This window comes from Equus asinus, chromosome 3, assembly GCF_041296235.1.
Source record: "Equus asinus isolate D_3611 breed Donkey chromosome 3, EquAss-T2T_v2, whole genome shotgun sequence".
Classification (NCBI taxonomy): domain Eukaryota; kingdom Metazoa; phylum Chordata; class Mammalia; order Perissodactyla; family Equidae; genus Equus; species Equus asinus.
In genome coordinates, this window is record NC_091792.1 from 45,753,174 (window position 1) to 45,775,579 (window position 22,406).

The 22,406-nt window shown below is 36.0% G+C and overlaps 1 protein-coding gene across 21 annotated transcripts in view; it reads left to right on the forward strand.

Moving 5' to 3' along the window:
* The window catches only part of RAPGEF2 (Rap guanine nucleotide exchange factor 2), a 245,809-nt gene extending 223,866 nt beyond the window's left edge, over positions 1-21,943 (forward strand). For 11 of the 21 annotated variants that reach the window (XM_044767026.2, XM_044767029.2, XM_044767030.2 and 8 more), the window contains 14 exons: positions 2,308-2,465; positions 3,093-3,333; positions 5,297-5,680; positions 6,539-6,750; positions 6,841-6,964; positions 7,589-7,612; positions 8,662-8,885; positions 10,375-10,581; positions 13,339-13,491; positions 14,267-14,389; positions 15,574-15,799; positions 16,365-16,924; positions 18,748-19,053; positions 19,907-21,943. In XM_044767026.2, the coding sequence (XP_044622961.2) occupies positions 2,308-2,465; positions 3,093-3,333; positions 5,297-5,680; positions 6,539-6,750; positions 6,841-6,964; positions 7,589-7,612; positions 8,662-8,885; positions 10,375-10,581; positions 13,339-13,491; positions 14,267-14,389; positions 15,574-15,799; positions 16,365-16,924; positions 18,748-19,053; positions 19,907-19,932 (2,968 nt within the window). In that variant the 3' untranslated portion in view covers positions 19,933-21,943. The remainder of the gene's footprint in view (positions 1-2,307; positions 2,466-3,092; positions 3,334-5,296; positions 5,681-6,538; positions 6,751-6,840; positions 6,965-7,588; positions 7,613-8,661; positions 8,886-10,374; positions 10,582-13,338; positions 13,492-14,266; positions 14,390-15,573; positions 15,800-16,364; positions 16,925-18,747; positions 19,054-19,906) is intronic. The other 10 variants (XM_044767032.2, XM_044767037.2, XM_070504994.1 and 7 more) reach the window with 4 other exon arrangements.
* The last annotated feature ends 463 nt before the right edge of the window (positions 21,944-22,406 follow it).

Here is a 22,406-nt window from a genome sequence, read left to right on the forward strand (position 1 = left end):
TGACCCTGGCAAGTATTAATAGAAATATGACATGTAAGAACTGAGATGTAATCCATCCACAGTACAGGATGTTGGCAAGGAACACAGTATGAGAAGACTATGTATAATTTTGTTCTATGTGTATTTAGAAAGATATTCAAAAGCTAGAGAAGGGAAAAGAAAAAAGATAATAATTAGATGCGTTGATTCTAAAACACTAAGGAAACATCTTAATTTGTATTTGAGAAAATATATGACTCATTTAAGTATTGTATTATGAAAATTATTTGAAGTAATTCAAATATATAATGCAGTTGAAATGAAAGAAATATATATTTAAAAGAAGGCTCAGTAAACTGTAGGACTATTATATTGGTATGATAGACTTGATTTAATGCTAGTTATTACTTAAACTTTTCTCTCCTAGAAATCAGCATGTGTTTATGAACATTTTTTTTGACAAAGCCACTAAACTAGTCGGTCAGATAAATCTTCTAGATATACTATTTTTATCTGTCTCTCAAACATCATCAGTATTACACAAGCTAAGAGGCTGGATGATGAAATTGTCAAGGATAGGCACAGTAGAGTGATGTGAATGGGGGGAAGAAAAAGGGATTATAGATTTCAGATCTGGTTGTCAGGTAAGTAAAGAGAGAAAGATTGTTGAACCCAGAGAAAAGAGGGAATAAGTCAACAGCCTATAAAATAACAAAGGCCAAAAAACAATTTGATAACAGTGAGGATTAGAGAGGTCGAACAATAAGAGGATGTACTTAGAGACGGACATTTCTGAATTGTCTGGAATATAAAGTACTTTCAGTCCAAGAGTATCCCATGTCCCCACAGAGATATAGGTGAAAGTAGAATCAGATCATGTTAGGTGTTAAAATGTTGCCAGGAAACATTCCTTAAGAAGGCAGCTCTTTTTGGGTGTGCCTGGAGTATACTAGTATCTAGAGCCATTTGTGTCAGGAGTGGCCCAGTGAGCTTATATCTTTAGCCTGAGCCCATAGCAGTTGTCCTGTGTCATGTATTACATCTAATCTTTTTGGCATTAAAGACTGGTTTATGTGATTGAAAAATAAAATTCCACTAATAATGTGAAGATTTTAATGTTTCTCAGAACTTTTTGTCTTTATATGTGCATGCCAATTCTAAAACACTGAGGAAACATCTTAATTTGTATTTGAGAAAATATGTGACTCATTTAAGTATTGTATTATGAAAATTATATGTGCTTATGAAAAGTATATGTGCTTAAATGGAAATTTAAATTTTTCATGGATTTACCTATGAATTTAGGAGAATTTACTATAAAATCATCTTTAATTTTTATCTTGACTTTAAAAGAAAGCTCTTGCCCTTGCTTATTTACATCTTTAATTTCCATTTCCCCCTAAAATAAAGAGAAAGAATGCTGCTGGCTTTCTTTTGAGCACAGCCATTAAAAAATAGTTGGTATATGATCAAGCTCTAATGTCTGAAAACCTAATCAATGATAAATGTCTCCATTTATTTATGACACCTTGGTTTACATCCCAAACTTAGTATAATTTTCTTTGTCCTTGTTTCAAGGTATTTATAGAAACTAGACAGAACTATAACCATTTGCTTATGATCTAGTTATTTTTTGCATGTGATGCTTATTTATTTATTTATTTTGGTGAGGAAAGTTGGCCCTGAGCTAACGTCTGTGCCAGTCCTCCTCTATTTTTTTTCCCTATAGATTGATACCTGAGCTAACATCTGTTGCCAATCTTTTTTTTTTCCTTCTTTTCCCCAAAACCCCCCAGTATATAGTTGTATCTTCTAGTTGTGAGTGCCTTTAGTTGTGGCATGTGGGATGCCGCCTCACCATGGCCTGATGAGCAGTGCCATGTCCGTGCCCGGGATCTGAACTGGCAAAACCCCAGGCCACCCAAGTGGAATGCGTGAACTTAATCACTTGGCCACAGGGCCGGCCCCAAAATGCATTCTTTTTAATGTGCTTTTTTCTTAAATCTATTTCCATCAGTAACTAGAGCTTATCTTTTCTTTAATATATTTCTATACTGAGAAACTACTAATATTTATTATGATTTGTCTAGTTAAAAAGACAGGTTTTAGAGAAACATACTATACACTTAAGAAACAGCAAAATGAGTTGGATACACTTAAGCAGTAGTTGCTTTTGCAATTTTCAACTAAATTTATTAATGATATTTTTACATTAACTGTAAGTTTTATGAAATATGGTTTATTTATGGTCTGTGTCTATTATATATTGAGGAGTTATAGCTTTCTAACTTGCTGATTATTTATTTTCTAATTTTCTTCTTTGTTCAGTGATATTGGGATTGGTCAGTCTCAAGATGACAGCATAGTAGGATTAAGGCAAACGAAGCATATCCCAACTGCACTGCCCGTCAGTGGCACCTTATCATCCAGTAATCCTGATTTATTGCAGTCACATCATCGCATTTTAGACTTCAGTACTACTCCTGGTGAGCATCTCCCATATTTCCTTTTTTTTATTGTAGTAATCTTTTTCCTTCTAACATAATGGTAATGCTGTATGTATCACTCTTGGTTTACCATAGATTATATCAGATGCTAAGAGTCAGGGTGAACCTTAAATTTCAAACAGTTGGAACCAGCTCTTTTTTATTCTTCAGACTATTTTGATACGGTCATGGGCAAATTAATCTCTCTAAACTTTTCTCTTTCATAAAATGAAGATCACACATATGATAGAGGTAATACTACATCATATTAAATAGAGTAAAAGGCATATTTTAGGCCAGCTTGATGGGCTTTTCAATATAATAAAGATGAACTCTAGATTTAAATTTTTCATTTTTTGCTACTAACTTGACAGTCTTGTAGGCTGTTGTTGTGTATTGATGTGTTTGCGTTTGTCTGTAGATCATTCAGTTATCTATAGGGAAAAATGTGTCCTTGCAGCATATCAGTATGTTGACTGATTGAATCTTTGAAGAAGAGCTGTAGGAAGGGAGAGGTGAAAGTTTAGTATTATCTTTTCTAAGGAGGTTTTTTCAGATTACTTCGCTTAATTGTATTGCCATGTATTAAAATCCTTTCTACTTACGTATGGCTTTTCTTTCCCCTAGACTTGCCAGATCAAGTGTTAAGGGTTTTTAAGGCTGATCAGCAAAGTCGATACATCATGATCAGTAAGGACACCACAGCGAAGGAAGTGGTTATTCAGGCCATCAGGGAGTTTGCTGTGACTGCCACCCCAGATCAATATTCGCTCTGTGAGGTCTCTGTCACACCTGAGGGAGTAATCAAACAAAGAAGACTTCCAGATCAGCTTTCCAAACTTGCTGATAGAATACAACTGAGTGGAAGGTATACAATATCTATCCTATTGGATTTCTTTACCCCCTCTTCAAACCCACGTCAAAGTCTAAAAGATGAACATTGTCAAAGGGTTTTTAAAATGAGTAAGTACCCTTGCAGATTAAAAAGAAGTTTTTCCCCGTTCACCAAGAATTGCTATATCAAAGTAAATGCACAGAGTAGATTGTTAACCCTCAACAAGGATCTCTTAGAAACTTGTTCAAAACATGGGCGCTATGACCTGAACTTCTCTTGTTCACCTTCAGGACACTGGTCTGGCAGAATGGCAGAGTTTACATCACTCACAGAGTAAACCCTAATGCTCTCTTCTCCTTGCATATGTGCGTTCACAAACATGATTTTTAATAATATTCTAGTGTCATTTGCTCCTGCCTACCTAACTTTTCTAGGAGCTTCGTTTATTTAGGTGGAGGCATCTTGACAATATAGTTGGCTGATGCTGCCTATTATTGTATATTACACTATGAAAAATACTTCTTACCTCTGGAACCAAACTTTAGTTGCTGCAAAGATTGGTCCCCTGCTGCCTAAGTGCTTATATCACATATGTAACTTCCAAGAAAACGTTGTATCTGGTTTTGTCAGTCTCTCAAATGGTTATTTCCATTTATAGATATATGTAATTTGTATCCTCAGGGCACAAATTAGTGAAAGTTGAAAAAGTTAAGTTTTGACTCTCATTTAATGACTAGATTCTGCACTGACTGAAAATTAAGTAGTGCCATAAATCATTTTTCCTATTTTTCTCACCACATGGAGTGTTTCATTGTACTTTTTCATATTATACATCTAAACCATGATATGATTCATTCAAAACTTCTGTTTTCCTGCTGTCAACTATAACCTTCTTACTCTTCTTCACTTTTACTTTATTTCCAACCCTGACACTAGTAGGTAGTATTGTTTTAGGAAGTTGATTTTTCTCATTATCATTTGAATGTACGTTGATATATCTGTAACCATGATGGAGTTCTACAGATCTCCACTGAGGTGCAGATTCATGATTCCCCTTCATTATTCAAGAAAATTATAGATGGATACATGTCATGGGCTTCATAAGCAATTAAGATTGAGAATCTGAAATCTGTGAATGTCAACGGCCCAAGGTATGTGTTCCTGCCAATTTGCCTAGGTGAAATTTGCAAAAGACCAGTTTGGCAGGACCCCCATTGTGATTTGTTTCTTCGTTTATGGAATTTGGCCTAGGGAAAGCATCTGTCTACAACATTGAAAAAAAAAATCATAGGACAAACATCTGGATTCTATTTTCAACAAGTTGCTTACAAAGGGAAAGGAGCACTAATTCTTGAGTCTCTGCAACTGGTATTAACTAGTCATTATTCTTTGGGAGCCTCTGTTTCCTCATCTGACAAATAGGAATAAGACCTGACCCACTTACTTGTGGGGTTTTCATGAAAATCAGATATTTAAAAGTTAAAGTCTGTTCTACTCATAGTATTAAGTAGAGGAAAACAGCTTGTAGGTTTCCTTGGTATTTGAATAAATAAGTAAACTTGGATTGATCTACTTTGAACCCATCAATAGCAGAGATTCTCTCTGGGAAAATAGAATGATAACCTGTGTCTCATCTCTCCTGCTTCATTCCTTAGAGTCTATTTCCTTACTTAAACTGAAAATTTAAATTTAGCTATTTTCTGTCATTTTTAGCAAAAACAGAGATAAAATCTAGAAAGCAGGAAAGGACAGGAGAAAAAGGAATTACAATCGGCACAAATGAAATTCCATGTGATCGTTAGTTTCCATCAACGACTTTGGAGAAGTAGTTCTATGATCTGGTGACTGAGGCAGCAGCTGCACTCTGTCTTAGTCAAAAAGAATTCTTCCATCATTCAATTCAGCGTTCTCTCAAACTTTCTACAAAAAGTAGTGTTATTCTTTCAAGGAATATCATGTGACCGTTGCTTAGGCTTTGAATTCTGTGTTTTCGTAGGTATTACTTGAAGAACAACATGGAGACAGAAACCCTTTGTTCAGACGAAGATGCTCAGGAGCTGCTGAGAGAGAGTCAGATTTCCCTGCTGCAGCTCAGTACCGTTGAAGTTGCCACACAGCTCTCGATGAGAAATTTTGAACTCTTCCGTAACATTGAACCTACTGAATATATAGACGATTTATTTAAACTCAAATCAAAAACCAGCTGTGTCAACTTGAAGAAATTTGAAGAAGTCATTAACCAGGAAACATTTTGGGTAGCATCTGAAATTCTGAGAGAGACAAACCAGCTGAAAAGGATGAAGATCATTAAGCATTTCATCAAGATAGCGCTGCACTGTAGGGAATGCAAGAATTTTAACTCAATGTTTGCAATCATCAGGTAAGAGACGACATTTGTCTTAAGATTCAACTTAGTTTGCAGATTAAAAATATATATCAATCCAGGAACACTAAATAATTTGTGTAAGTTTGGTAGTTTTTAATTGAATCATATTTAACAATTCTTTTTCTCTGAATCCTAATCTTAATCCTTAATTTAAAAATCTCTTGTATGCTGATTTGGAGCCCAAAAAATATCTATATTCACCACTTTTTTTTTTTTTTTTAGCTTTGTGACCATGGGTAAATTATTTGAACTTCTCTGAATATTAGTTTATTTCTCCATAAAATGACAGTACACCAAAGAGTTATCAAGTAGATTAAATGATATGATGTATGTGGAGTTCCATCAGCCAGCACAAGGCAGATGCCCAGTAAATGTTAATTTTCTTCCCTTTTAAGTATTTAGATTGAGGCCGAAAGAAAATACAGACTGAAACAATTAGCAATATTGATATTGATGGTGATTATTAAATTAGTCATTTTCTCTGTCTAGGAGTTTGATCATGTTCTCATTACTATTACAGCTTTTGTTTTATTTTATTACTGTAAGATATTTGGCGAGTCTGCTATGTGCTAAGCACCTCTGTATGTATGGAGACAAAACAACGAAACAAAATCCTACTCTCATGAAAGTTACATTCTGTCATAAAACTAAAACCCCTTGACCCTGACCCTGCTCCCATCTTCCATTCTCATTAGCTAGAATTACTGCTAACAGTTTCTTAGGAATCTTTCTGTAAATTGCTATGTATATACAGAAGTGGTGTTATATGTTAATAAATCAACAATACACTATTTTACTTCCTTCATTTCATAAGTCATTTAATTTTATACCTATTTTCTTTTTTCCTCTCAGTGGCCTAAACCTGGCACCAGTGGCAAGACTGCGAACCACCTGGGAAAAACTTCCCAATAAATATGAAAAGCTATTTCAAGATCTCCAAGACCTGTTTGATCCTTCCAGAAACATGGCAAAATATCGCACTGTCCTCAATAGTCAAAATCTACAACCTCCCATAATCCCTCTATTCCCAGTTATCAAGAAGGATCTCACGTTCCTTCATGAAGGTAAATAGAAAGGAAGGGATTTCTGTCTTCACTTGTGGAAGCACAGAATAAATGCCACGTGATACTCTTTTTCTTCTTTGCTAATTATAGGAAATGACTCAAAAGTCGATGGGCTGGTCAATTTTGAGAAGCTAAGGATGATTGCAAAAGAAATTCGTCATGTTGGCCGAATGGCTTCAGTTAACATGGACCCTGCCCTCATGTTCAGGACTCGGTGAGTGTGTCATCTTCAGTAGCACATGTGGGATAAGAGAAGGTTGAGTTTAGAGCTTCCTAATAAATGAGAAAAATTTGAGTTTTATATTTGTAGCATGGCAGAAATTTTATTAGGTCGTGCTGAGAATCTCCATTGAGCTCTAATTTAGAGTAAATGTCTTATACTGCATCGAGTGTATTTTTGACTGCCAGTAAAAACAGTTTGTCCTTCAGACATTTTTCATTTAACATGAGGCACAATTATTTCTTATTTTTCAGAACACTGCCTTATAGAGCTAAAATTCATAATTGGTAGTATGAACTAAAATATGTAAAAAACCCAAACAATATTATCTCAATGTCCACACAATGGACTTAGCTTTCAGTGTAGGACAAACTGATTAATCCAGTGAAGGAGAGAACAGGAGTCAGTCTTCTTTTAAAATAAAAAAATTAAATATATTTGTCTCTTGAACCAGAAAAATAGTTCTGGTCAAATTGTGTGTGAGGTAATTATACAGTTTAATGTTCGTGGGCTTCTAGTACTGCTTATCCAGAAGTCTAGTCCTTTCTTTCTGAGCTTGTGATCTTTCTGTCTCTCTTTCTACACCCATGCTTCAATCTCCATGGCTCTCACTTACAGGAAGAAGAAATGGAGGAGTTTGGGGTAAGTGGTGGAGATCTTGCATACCCACACACAGTTCTTATTCCGCTCATTGCATTGTTTTCTTACCTGCTATATTTTCTGATGCTTTGCATTTTTGCATTTTTTCTTAACCCTCTTGCTCTAGCATAATTTCAGTTGGCAAACTGACTTCAAGTTTAATCTGTTGGGGCTTTTGCTTTTGAGGTCATGATCCATGAGAGCTGTGAAATGATTAATGATTGTTTGGGGGAACAGTAGGCCAGGCATACTTCTGAGCTTTCAGAAAGATTTTATTTTAATATAATTTGTGTGTTTTGTAATAGGTAGAACCTAAGGTGGGATGAGAGAAGGAAGGATGTTAGAAAGAAAAATTGTGCAATTTAAATACTATTGCACAGATATTTGAGAAGTAAATACATATAATTTATTATAAGAGGTGCCCCCAGGTGTTAAAACTAAATTGTTTACAGCTCAACTAACTACTATTTTCATTCTGTAAACCAATTCTTTTAAAAAATAATTCTTAACAATTCATATGCTAGTTTCTATATATATGTGTTTACATTTGCATGACCATTTTATTAACAGATTGACCATATTACTTTAAAAACTGACTACATTTAACCCAAGGAATAAGAAAATAATTGTTAACATTGCAGCTAATTTTATTTAAATCTATGTGAAACATCCTCTGTAGGAGAAGTAAATTTAATGTAAATCTTAATTGTAACTGTGTATTCTTGCATGAGCTTTTACATATAATCGTTATTATTTGCTGGCTTCTGTGAGAGAACTGCCTTGAATTCTCTACAGATGTGAAAAGTAGAAAATTTCCTAGTTGGAACAGAACAGGTGCCAAACATATGTATGTATGTATATATGATTCTTTAACTTTAAAAAAGTTTGATTTTTATTTGATTTATTCTATAGTCCTTTGTAACGGTTTATTTACCAGAATGAGGCATGTGACCTTTGGAACATAGAATATTTATGTAAGTCTTGGCACGTTTCAAATAGATAAAGAAATCCCATGCTAGAGTGAGCTGCATATCTGCCTTTTCATCTTCCAGGTCTCTCAGCCAGGGTAGTACAAATGCAACAGTGCTAGATGTTGCTCAGACAGGTGGTCATAAAAAGCGGGTACGTCGTAGTTCCTTTCTCAATGCCAAAAAGCTTTATGAAGATGCCCAAATGGCTCGAAAAGTGAAGCAATACCTGTCCAATTTGGAACTAGAAATGGATGAGGAGAGTCTTCAGACATTATCACTGCAGTGTGAGCCAGCAACCAACACATGTGAGTTTTTCCTTAAAGTGGCTGCGGAATCTGACTAGAATGCAGATTTGTTTCATGTGGAATGGTATGGGTGGTGGCAAAACAGGGCTTAATGCAGAGGGGGAAATAGCATCCTGAGACATACCAGCCTTTACCTGGAATGCTACTCTTGAAAACCATGCAGCTAGGTCTCATGTCCAACTGGGTTAGAGTTGGGGGGATGACACTCTAGACTTGATTAGGGTGACTGTTGTTTTGGTTTCATCCCGACACAGCCAGTGTGCAGGCACAGGACACATGGGTGGATGCATCTCCCATTTGCATCCCTTGTTTTCTCACACAGATACTTCTGAAGTAATGGGCAACCTGAGAAGGGTTAGGGGCCCAGCAGGTCAGAAGAGCATAGAACTAGGTGTGCTGGCTGCATTTTATACCCTCAGCCGAGACAGCACCCAGCAATAAGTTCAGCAACCATGTAAAGTGGTAATTCTGCTACACAACGAGTCACAACTCAGCCTAATGTGTAGCTTCCCAGCCTTTAAAAATCTGGCTAGGCTAGAAATGGGGTGTGTGTTGGGGGAGGAGCAGTTTTCTCTTTATTTGCATCTGTATTTGTAATAGAGAGGCATTTTCCACTTAGGACACATTTAGGTCTTTTATGGGTTGGTTTGAAGATATCTACTATAGAATTTAAATGTAGATAGATGATTTGAGAAGATTCAAGTTATTAGATTTACCCAGGATACCATAAAAGCACAGCATTTTTTGTCCTCTGAAGTCAGATTGGTCTGCGTTCAAATCCTGTTTGTTCCTCATGCTAGGAATGTCACCTTAGGCAAGTTACTTGAGTTCCCTAATCTTTAGCTTCTTTGTGTGTAAGGTGGAAGAAGTATACGTGTGTCACTGAGTTGTTTTCAATATTAATATACTATACATACAGCATTCAGTTGCCCTATTAAATTAGTTTCCATTCTGTCTGCCATGGAATTATATACTCAGTATAATATTCAAGCAGTATTGGCTGCTATTAGCTAACAGATAATTCTACCCCACTGGAGAGAGAATTTGATAGTAAAAAGAATTTGTTAATACCATTTATTAAATAAAAATAAGCTCCTATACATCAAGGAATTTTGGACACTATTTTAGAAAAGTAATTCCTAATAATTTTTCTGTTGAAACTTTTACCATATATTTCTGTTTTATATATATATATACACATAACATCCTGAAATATCCACATTATTCATAATGTATTTAATAATATAATCATCTTTTGTGATAACTAGTTTCATAAAGTAAATATCTTGGTCCTGTCATATTTTAATATTTTCTGTACCTCGAGTTCTCCTCCAACCCCATTTCTGTCCTTTTTCTAGGCAACAGGAAAAAAGATACACATTTTAGTATTCTAACTGCAGAAAATGCTCATGCAGTTCTAAAATTATCTTGTATGTAGCTACTAACATCTTTAATTTCTTGTTGTATTTTCAAACCAAACAATTATCAGTGCCTAAGAACCCTGGTGACAAAAAGCCTGTCAAGTCCGAGACCTCCCCAGTGGCTCCAAGGGCAGGGTCGCAACAGAAAGCACAGCCACAGCCGCCACCCCAGCAGCCGCAGCCAGCACATAAACTCAACCAAGGACTGCAGGTTCCTGCTGTGTCCCTTTATCCCTCACGGAAGAAAGTACCAGTAAAGGATCTCCCACCTTTTGGTAGGTGACTAAATTCATATCCTCTTTTGGTGCCTTTGACTGCCATGTTTTTCAGATTAAGAAAAAATGTTTATCTTGGATATAACATCATCTAATATACTTGAGTCTCCTCCTGATTACCACTCTGAGTAAAATATTAATGTCAGTAAGTTAGACAGTGGAAAGGACTGTTTTTATAGAGTATCTCATTTAATCATTCTCATTTGTCATGGTGTAAGGGGAATGTGTGAAATGGAGACATAAGGCTTTTTCTACTTTAATTTTTAATGAGTACAGAACTTGCTTTGTCCATATACATTATTTAAACTAGTTTTGCCTTATGATCAATGAACTGCTGGAATTTAGGCAGAATATTAAGTCAAATGATTTGTCTGGAGGTGAATTATTTGTTGAATCACTGATTCTGTAACTTGCAGGGGAAAATATAATTAATTCTTAAATGTTAAGGAGCCAAATCATGCTTCATCTTTCATATCAAAAATAACATATCTGGGGCTGGCCCAGTGGTGCCGCGGTTGTATGTGCATGTTCTGCTTCAGGGGCCTGGGGTTCGCCAGTTCAGATCCCGGGTGCCGACTTGGCACCACTTGGCAAGCCATGCTGTGGTAGGCAACCCACGTATAAAGTAGAGGAAGATGGGCATGGATGTTAGCTCAGGGCCAGTCTTCCTCAGCAAAAAGAGGAGGATTGGCAGTAGTTAGCTCAGGGCTAATCTTCCTCAAAAAAAAAAAAGTAACATATCTACTAGTGTAGTCCCTTTATGTAAATGTTACAACAAAATTATTGTTCATAAAATGTACTGGTTATTTTTTCTAAGTATTGTGAAAGGAAACAATGCTAATAAAAAGAACAAAATTTAAAAAAATAAACTGATAGCAAAGAGTTTACTTATATAAAATAGGATATGGGTAACTAAGCTAGTTATAAGAACAAGCTGTCCTTATGAGTTAGGCAAGAGTCTTATGGTGGATCCTTCATTTACTCTGTCTTTGCTTCATTCCTCCTGGTCAATAAATGTCCCATTTGTTGAGTTTGGGGAATAGCGAGAAAAGAATACCTTTGCTTGTCATTTCCCTTTCAGATATTTGTATTGCCCCCCCCCCATCACAAACAAACAGAATTACATGTCTCTATGTCAACTATCTTCTTAATATTCAAATATTTCTAAATGCCCTGCAATCTGACTTCTATTTCCTCTTTTACACTGAACTTGTTATATGGAAGATTATCAGTCTTCCCTTTAGCTAAATAAAGCCTATTAGCCCAAATGTAGGTGTGTCTGACTAAAGCTATCCCCCACTTTCCCAGAGAGGATCTCTCTCAGAATGTGTTTAGGCCTATCTGAATTTATGAACTTTAGCAATATGGATGCACTAGTTGTATGTCTTCTTAGGATAATTATTTAGTTTAACATAAATATTTAAAGTCATATAATATAAACTATTAATTTAGAGATGCTGAGTCCCCCTACTCTAATTCATGAAATAATTTTCTCCTAAACACTTTCTGCATTTTTTATATCACTGTCTTTTTCATCACTAGAACCACTTTTGAAGAACACAGTTTTCTAAGGCTTAGGATCTTCACACACATCTGCGTTGTTGACAGCATTGAAAGACAGCACTTTTTGAATCTGTGTATGATGCTGGCCTTGAAAATTTTTTCCAAATCAATCAAAACTATACCTTCATAAAGCTTTAATGTAACTGGTATTCTCATGCATCGTGTGTATATTAGTATCTATAGATGTAATTAAAGTAGTACTTTAAAAATTATTTTTAGAAAATTATATTAAAACAACATCAAACACATGAGGTGAAGTGAAGGATTAGATCTTTGTGAAATTTCATTGCGTCCTTTTTAATGGATTCTGTTAAGTCTAAGAATATTAAAACTAGCATCGATGGAGGTAGTTTTAGGCTATAATGCCTTCCCAAATATCTCTCTTTGTAGTTCAAAATAATGTAATTGAGAGTGCCTTATAATAATACTAAAGGATTTATAAGATATTTTAATGGGACTCCTTCATTTCTGAAAAATAATTTTTTGGGGAAAAAAAATCACCTTATATTGGCATATATAATCCTTTTTCTTCTACTCTCATCCTCCTTGATCTTACACCTTGCACTGGATTGCTCCCTTCTTCTGAAAACCTTCTGTGGTTTCTTGGGTCTTTCATGAGTCACAGCACTTTCATGGGTCTCCTCCTGACTTCTCTTTCATTTATTTATTTGATCAAATATTAACTGCATGGAATTCCTTAGAGCTCCTTATTCACTTTTCTTGTTACTTCCTTTTAGCTCTTGGCTCTACTTTTCTCCCATCATTCCCACTTCCCCTGAGCTAACATATCCAACCACACCAAACTACCTGTTTCCAACTCAAACCCAAGTTCTAATAATAAATATTCTTAGCTGCGTCACTTTCATCCTAAATTCAAACATTCCCAAATTCTTTATTTTTTCTTCATTGTTGTCAAAGATATTGCTGGATAAAAGTGGTGGTTAAGATTCAGAATCTAAAGTAAAATATCAGAAGCAGTCTATTTCTAGTATTCTGGTAGATATGTCAGAAACCAAACTACAGGTACCTTGTGCCTTCTATAAGCTTACTGTTTACACCGTGAAGAGTACCAAGACCATGAAGATTGTAAGTAGGTTGAAAACTAAATGTATTATTAAGTCTCAACACAAGAAGGTTTTTTACTCATTAATATTATTTTCCATCTTAAGAATACATATTTTCTTTCTCTTATAGGCATAAACTCTCCACAAGCTTTAAAGAAAATTCTTTCTTTATCTGAAGAAGGAAGTTTGGAGCGTCACAAGAAACAAGCAGAAGATACGATATCAAATGCGTCTTCACAGCTTTCTTCTCCTCCCACTTCTCCACAAAGTTCTCCAAGGAAAGGTAGAACTGAATTACTAAATTACTCATTGTTTCCCTTTATAGAAATCTGTATGTTTCAGCTATACAAAATTCCAGAGTTATATATTACATCATTTTTGATATTATAGAGTCATTTAAAATGATCTAATATATAATGCCCAATGGATTTTTTCTCCCTAAGTTTATAAATTTGGAAGGATTTTGGTATTTTTTAATATTATACTTTTATAACTATATAAGGCCTTTTAGAAAATACATTGAAGTTTTTTATTGATTCTAAGTGTGGAAATAATTCTTTTTATACTAAAGTTGGTCTAACTACATATGATTATATAACATTAATTACAGAGTTGAGGGCTTTAAAAACATAAGAAAAACTATCTTCCTGATTTATTTTTCATTGTATTAACATGGGTCTTGATTACCTTTTTTGTTGCTGTCTTGTTTTATTTTTAAAGAGATTAAATTTTAGACAATCAAACTCTCTTCCTTACGTTGATGCCTTCTTTTATTAAAATAATAGATAATTTTCTGCTGCATAACCCTCCAGGTTACTTTCTCCTCCTACCCTTTAATTGAATGGGTGTGTGTGAGCCAGTATTAAATGGCTAAGACAGTTTTCCCTAAAGGAAAGCCAAAAGGATTAATAAATTGTTAGATTTCACTGGCACAACAACTACTTTTTCTGCTTTACTTTTTAGATATTTCAAAGAATCTGTGCATTTTATGTGGGTATCAGTCTCTACTGACCTTGTTAAATGGATATATCTGAATTCTTTTCTCATCCTGTTGTTAGGTGGCAGTGGCAATCAGCTGAGATCTTTTGGCTCCGGGCAGTTGGACTTAACCAGTTCCTCCTCTTCTCTTGGAAGTGACAACAGTAACAAGAATAACAATGCACCACGGACCTATGGGATAGGTGGGGTTATAGAACCAAAAACGGGGTGGGAAAGCGAGGAATCATCTCATTAGTTAAGGAAAATGGGAGAATTCCTCCAAATATCAAGTGCTCCATCTGAGTGATTATTTTTATAGAGATTTTTTTTGAGCAGACTCTTCATGAAAGGCTTTAAATCTTATCTGTTAGAACTTGCAGTATGGTTTATAAAAAGCCATTTCATAGACGAACACATTAAATCTTATCAAGACCTGTGCAACCTTTAAAAAATAAATCAGGAATTAACAATTTACTGAAAGGATGGGGAAGTACTATTTAGAGAGCAAATTAGCAACATTTAGGCGCTCTAGATTTAATTTTTTATTAGGTAAGGGCATTGAAAAATCTGCATTGCATACATATAATATAAAATTAGTATTTTAAGTAACATGAGATCCTTAGTAATGTAAAAAAATGAGTAGAGAGAAAGAAGATTCGGATGTTTTCATTAAAAATATCAAGACAAGCCTGTCTCTCTTTGTGACTTTCAACATTATTTGTAGCAACAAAGAAGAATTAAGGGTCCTTCCGGTCAAAAAACAGACATCTGTTTAGACACAGTGATGATCCAGGGAGAAAATGGAGATTTTGCACTTATGTCCTTGAAAACAATTGGCTTTGATGTGATTTACCCAATATATTATTAATATTGAAAAATGGCAAAAATCTGAAGATCTTATATCTTATTCTTATATATCCACTTACTGTTATAATATTTCCAGTTGAATTATTCTATGCCATGTTTTAAAAACTGAAAACTCTGTTGAAAACAAGATTACTAACTTTGCAGTTTGGAAAAAACTCATGCTTTTAAATCTGATCAGAGTTATTCTTAACAGTTTCTTTTATATAAACTAATAGTTGTGTGATTTATATTTAAGGGAGCTAAGACTAGTCGAGTAATGCCATGATACTGCATCACTTCCTGGCTCATATAACAATGTTTTCTTTTTTCCTCTCTAAACTTTCATTAAGCAAATTAAGCTTCATTTGAGTAAAAATTCACCTTATCTCAGTTATCTGGTCTCCACAAGTAAAACGTTTTTTTCCCCACTCCAGTGGTGATCTCTTTGGCCTCCATTTTGTTTTTGCTTCTATTTGGTAGACTTTGGTTTTATGTTATAAACCTACAGTGTCTAATTAATATGCTTGTATTTCCTATGCAGGCTATACTTTGGCTCCCAGTGGTACTGTGGATAATTTTTCAGATTCTGGTCACAGTGAAATTTCTTCACGATCTAGTATTGTCAGCAATTCTTCCTTTGACTCAGTGCCAGTCTCACTGCATGATGAGAGGCGCCAGAGGCATTCTGTCAGCATTGTGGAAACAAACCTAGGCGTGGGCAGGATGGAAAGGCGGACCATGATTGAACCCGATCAGTACAGCTTAGGGTAGGCGGTTTTTCTGTAGTGTTCTTTTACATTCCTTCTTCCATCTTTTAAAAATGAGTCCTTTCTTTTAGATGTATATTTCTATTTTACATAATGCCTAAGAAATTTTCTCCCATCTCGGGTCTAATTTTCACAATTTCTAGATTATTAAGTACCATGCTGTTTTTGTTGTGCAGACAGCTTTTCAAGTTGGGTTTATTCTTTATTAAATCACAGTTCTGTGTTGATGGCAGAGGGTGACTTGAGGATATATCCCAGTTCTTTTATATGAGCTGTCTTCCTGAAATAATCAGATTATATTGAGCCTTGTAAGGAAAATTTTCCTTTATTATAAGCAAGTAATTGTTCTTTTCCCTCTATATTTATTTTATGGTAATGATAAGGTGAGAAAACTGGACGTGTTAGAACTGGCTGCTACAGTGTAATTCAGTGATCCTTTCATCCTCTTCCTGGGATGAAGGAAAGCCACCTTTAAGGAAAAAGTACTTTGGCTTTATCATAGGTTTATTAATTAACAATGTTCCTTTTTCTTTTTTTAATTTTTAAATTTCTTTTGACCACGTAGGTCCTATGCACCAATGTCTGAGAGTCGGGGCTTATATGCTACAGCTACGGTAATTTCTTCTCCAAGCACAGAAGAACTTTCCCAAGACCAGGGGGATCGCGCTTCACTCGATGCTGCCGACAGTGGCCGTGGGAGCTGGACATCGTGCTCAAGTGGTTCCCATGACAATATACAGACCATCCAGCACCAGAGAAGCTGGGAAACACTTCCATTCGGGCACACTCACTTTGATTATTCAGGGGATCCTGCTGGTTTATGGGCCTCAAGTGGCCATATGGACCAAATTATGTTTTCTGATCATAGCACGAAGTATAACAGGCAAAATCAAAGTAGAGAGAGTCTTGAACAAGCCCAATCCCGGGCAAGCTGGGCATCTTCCACAGGATACTGGGGAGAAGACTCGGAAGGCGACACCGGCACAATAAAGCGAAGGGGTGGGAAAGATGTTTCCATTGAGGCCGAAAGCAGCAGCATAACATCTGTGACCACAGAGGAAACCAAACCTGTTCCCATGCCTGCCCACATAGCTGTGACGGCAAGTACTGCAAAGGGACTTATTGGTAAGCTTATTGGAGAGCTTTGTCATGTCTGGATCATGGCTCTAATCTAACTTATTTCAAAAGCAAAGTTATGTGTTTGTAGGTCTTTGTCTCCTTTTGTCCCAGCCATTGCTGTGTAGTTAGCAGTGTGTTCAGGAGTTTGAAATGAAGAGTGGTTGAGAGCCCAGGTTCTGTGGTCAGGTGCATGTTGCTATCTCCCAACACAGTAAGCATTCAGCACGTCTTAGCTATCAGGATCAGTAGGTTGCCATTATGGATATTATGTGGTCTAATATTGCTCTTTTCAGATGAAAATTAGCAGGAAGGATGGCCATTCTCTCTAGAGGGAGAATTTTTGTTTAATTGGAACGGTTTTAAATGTTTTATTCTGTTTTGTTTCCTTGAAGTGTATTTAGAACTGTGTACTTGGCATATTTAAAAATCTTCTATTGATTTTTGTTATACAGACAAATTGCTTCTGTGCTAAACACATCCTCTCTGCACATGACAGATAGAATGAGGGAGAGGCGCTCAGAGATGATGTGATGAGGCAGAGCTTAGGAGTCAGGCAGACTGGAGCTTGAATCTCTGTTTTGCCACTTGCCTAGCTTTGTGACATCGGGCAACATGCTAAACTGTCTGTTTCCTCGTCTGTAAAATGAGCTGGTAATTTCTACTAATGTAGTTGGTGTGAGGATTAAAGGAAACCTGTGCAAAGCACTTAGAACAGTGCCTAAATAGTAATTCCTAAGTACTTGAAAGATGCTGTTGCTTTGCTGCTGCTGTTTCTTTTGTGAAATCTCTCGTGTTCCCTCAGTCCCATCAGGTTTTATTTTCTATGGCATATTCAACATCTGTGTAATTGAAGTGTAGGAATACGTTATAGGACATAAGAGTCAGAAATTCCGGAATATAAGCATTACAAACATCACTTTTATTAGTAGGGAAATTGTAGTTATTTTACGATGTACATAGCCATGGGTAGATGTCAAATTTCATATCCTTTCAAGATGAATAAGGAGATAACAGTTAATACCTATTCTTAGGCTGCAATTTTTAAAGCACTTTCTTTTAACTAGTACTCAGAATTTTTATTGTAAATGAAAGAAAAATGATTTTTAGCTCCTAACAGATGAGTCTAGAAAGTTCAAGAAAATAAAACTTTGATTTTACTTGCCTTTACAGATTTCGTGTTCTAGGTCATGAACATTAATAAAAGAATTGTAAGAAAAATATATACCTTACATATAGTTAGAATTTTTCAATTTGCATCACTTTTTGTGCTATTTTTCCAAATTTATTTGAATTCACTATTTTCCAAAGTGAGGCTCAAGACCTGAAAGTAATGTGGAATTAATTCTCTGCCTGATAAGGGTAAATGCCCGGCAAGGATGGAATAGCCGACCTTGCCCCTGGGGCCGGGAGGGAGGAAGGAACTTGTACCGGGCACCACTAACATGTTCCAGGCATCGTACTGGGGACCTTTTACATTCTCTCTTTGCTTAATCTTTCAATAAACCCAAAGGTTAAGTGTTAACCTTATTACTAGTTTATAGCTAAAGACAAGTTTTGAAGTAGTCCATTTAAGGTTAAAGGTACTTAGATTGCTTAGTAGCTTCTCTCACCAATTATTTCGCCACACAGAGATAGCCATTGTGAATATTTGGTTTAGTTAACATCCATTCACCCACCTACCGTATCCCCCACCTCTATCCCATACCACACAAAATCATGTTTGCTATTACACTATGTATGCTCTTTTAATAATTATTTTTATAAACATTTATGGCATGAAATATTCTTCCACAAAATTTTTAATGGCTGGTACACTTTCTTTATTGTAGCACGAAAGGAAGGCAGGTATCGAGAGCCCCCGCCCACCCCTCCAGGCTACATTGGAATCCCCATCACTGACTTTCCAGAAGGACATTCCCATCCAGCCAGGAAACCTCCAGACTACAACGTGGCGCTTCAGAGATCTCGGATGATCCCCCGACCCACTGACACAGCTGGGCCTTCACCGCCACAGCAGCCACACGGGCATCCAGCGAGTGGCAGGCCGGTGAACAAACCACAGTGGCATAAACCTAACGAGTGTGACCCGCGCCTCGCCCCCTATCAGCCTCAAGGGTTTTCCACTGAGGAGGATGGTATATATGCATTCTTAAAACCATAAAGTTAGATGTGCTCACTCATGCTATCTGTAAGCTTTCCAAGGCATTTGTGTTTTCTTAACATTGATCAGCTTTATCTTTAGCCATATATTACACAAAGAACATTTTATAGGTAGAATTGCAAACTGAGGGTTAAGAAATGCCAAAGATTGCAGAGGGGGTCACTTGTAATAAAGTGTGTACATGGCTGGATTTCTTTCCTAATTCTCAAAGTTTTCTGTGGAAATATCATATTTGGACTTTTAGTAAATTCCAAATGAAAGTTTGTTAAAAAAAAATACACTACTCTATAGCTTTTTCACCTTCTTTCTACAAATCTACCTAGCCATGCTGGAATGAGGATGCGGAGGGAGATCATGCCCCCCACCTTTTTTTTAAGTTTTGAGTTTAACATGTTTCATTACACAGATAATGATTATAGAAAAAAGCAAAACACAATAATTGAAAGTTACTTATAATCCTGCCACTTGCAGATTACCACTATTAACATTTTGTTATATATTCTTCTAGACTTTTTTATGTGTGAGTGTAGATTATAAAAAAGTCACGTGCTCTTTTATAACTTTTTTCGATGAATTTATTATCTTTTCAATCAATAAATATCCAATGTATATATTTTTATATTGTGTATATATTTAAAGATATGCATCATATATAAACTTTTTCATTAATCATTAATTAGAAAAAAGACAAGGATTTTAAGTGAACTAATACTAAAAGATAGCTATGGTATTTTTATTGAGCACATCAGTGAATGTATTCTCTCTAAGCACAAGAAACTACTTGCTTGCTCATTAAATTTTTTTTTCTTTCCTGGTTGTGTTTTCAGAGGATGAACAAGTGTCTGCTGTTTGAGGCACAGGTGTTTCTGGATCCAGAGTTAGCCACCTAAAAGGAGAGCACAAGAAGACGTCCCTAGCATTGGAGCCTTGGAACTCACATTCTGAGGATGGTGGACCAGTTTGCCTCCTTCCCTGCCTTAAAAGCAGCATGGGGCTTCTTCTCCCCTTCTTCCTGTCCCCTTTGCATGTGAAATACTGTGAAGAAATTGCCCTGGCACTTTTCAGACTTTGTTGCTTGAAATGCACAGTGCAGCAATCTTCAAGCTCCCACTGTTGCTGCCTGCCACATCACACAGTATCATTCCAAATTCCAAGATCATCACAACAAGATGATTCACTCTGGCTGCACTTCTCAATGCCTGGAAGGATTTTTTAAAATCTTCCTTTTAGATTTCAATCCAGTCCTAGCACTTGGTCTCATTGGGATAATGAGAAAAGCTAGCCATTGAACTACTTGGGGCCTTTAACCCACCAAGAAAGACAAAGAAAAACAATGAAATCCTTTGAGTACAGTGCTTGTCCACTTGTTTACAATGTCCTCCTTTTTTTTTTTTAATGAGTTTAAAGATTATGTTCAGAGAGTAAATGTTATATCCATTTAATGATTACAGTATTATTTTGAACCTTTAACTAGGGTTGCCAGCCTGGGATTCTAAAAAACCAAATATGCCGGACAGGGTGTGGCCACACCAAGAAGAGGGGAAGACCTGGCTTGCGACCCTGTCTTTCCATATCCTTCTGGCCTCACCCGTGAAGTGCCCTAACCTGGAAGTATAAAATGTTAGCCAATTAGTTAGATACCAAGACACCTTATCCACTCCTTCCCCAGTGGGTGGGGTTCTTCTGTAAAACTGTTTGCACATGGCCAGGGGAGGGAAATAGGACTTTTGTGTCCTGTGTCTGAGCCTTATGGAGTGCAGGACAGTGTCATTTGAGGGCGTGTTCTGCTCCATTAAGATGGATGGCAAACCCCATTTTTAAGTTATGTTTCTTTGATTTTTGTTAATTTAGTTTTAGGGATTTTTGTTTGTTTTTAAAGAGAAACATTTATAACTGGATAGCATTGCAGTGAAAGCAGCTTGGGATGTTGGAGCTAATGCCAGCTGTTAATACTGCTCTTTCAAGACAGCCTCCCTTTATTGAATTGGCATTAGGGAATAAACAAGCCGTTAACGTGATAAAAGATCAAAAACCTGGTTAAATACGCCAGCCTTTGCAAGGAGGGTTAGTCACCAAAGACTAACCTGTAGGTGGCTTTATGGACGCTATGGATAGAGAAGGCCTAAGTGTAGCAACCACCTGCTCACAGCTGCTATTAACCCTATAATGACTGAAATGACCCCTCCACTCTATTTTTGTGTTGTTTTTGCACAGACTCCGGAAAAGTGAAGGCTGCCAATCCGAGTAGTACTCAAATGTGAGGAACTGCTGGTCTTGGATTTTTTTTCCATTAAATTCAGCTGATCATATTGATCAGTAGATAAACGTAAATAGCTTCAAATTTTAAAAGTCAGATTGCAGTGTTTTTTCACTGTATCAAACAATGTCAGTGCTTTATTTAATAATTCTCCTCTGTATCATGGCATTTGTCTACTTGCTTATATATTACATTGTCAATTATGCATTTGTAATTTTACATGTAATATGCATTATTTGCCAGTTTTATTATATAGGCTATGGACCTCATGTGCATATAGAAAGACAGAAATCTAGCTCTACCACAAGTTGCACAAATGTTATCTAAGCATTAAGTAATTGTAGAACATAGGACTGCTAATCTCAGTTCGCTCTGTGATGTCAAGTGCAGAATGTACAGTTAACTGGTGATTTCCTCATACTTTTGATACTACTTGTACCTGTATGTCTTTTAGAAAGACATTGGTGGAGTCTGTATCCCTTTTGTATTTTTAATACAATAATTGTACATATTGGTTATATTTTTGTTGAAAATGGTAGAAATGTACTATGTTTATGCTTCTACATCCAGTTTGTACAAGCTGGAAAATAAATAAATATAACATAAAGCCTTGTCTATATTCTTAATGAATCGTGCATGCTTTTTATTACTGAAGTGTAACAGAGCCCTTTGGTCTCACTGCAGGAGCAAGTCCTCAGGAGGCTGAGGAGATTTAGCTTATTCAGCCTAAAAACTGCCAATAGCCTATTCTTTTAGGTAGCTTTCTGTTGATTCAGAGAAAAGAAATTAATATTAATAATGTTAACACCAACCAAACCATGTTCAGAAGTCAGTGTTTCTTGAGATTCAGTGAAAAATGAAGATGATATCACTGTATATTACACAGTATTTGTAACCCTTTTCCAATAAAAATCTCTGTGGGACATAATATTTTGATTCCCAATATACATACTGACAAACAGGATCTCAGAGAACTTAACCTGACATTCAAGATCATGACCGCTAAGTTGAGTACAATTTAGCTAATGATTCGAGACTTCTAATGAGCATATAAAATATCATTGTTATGT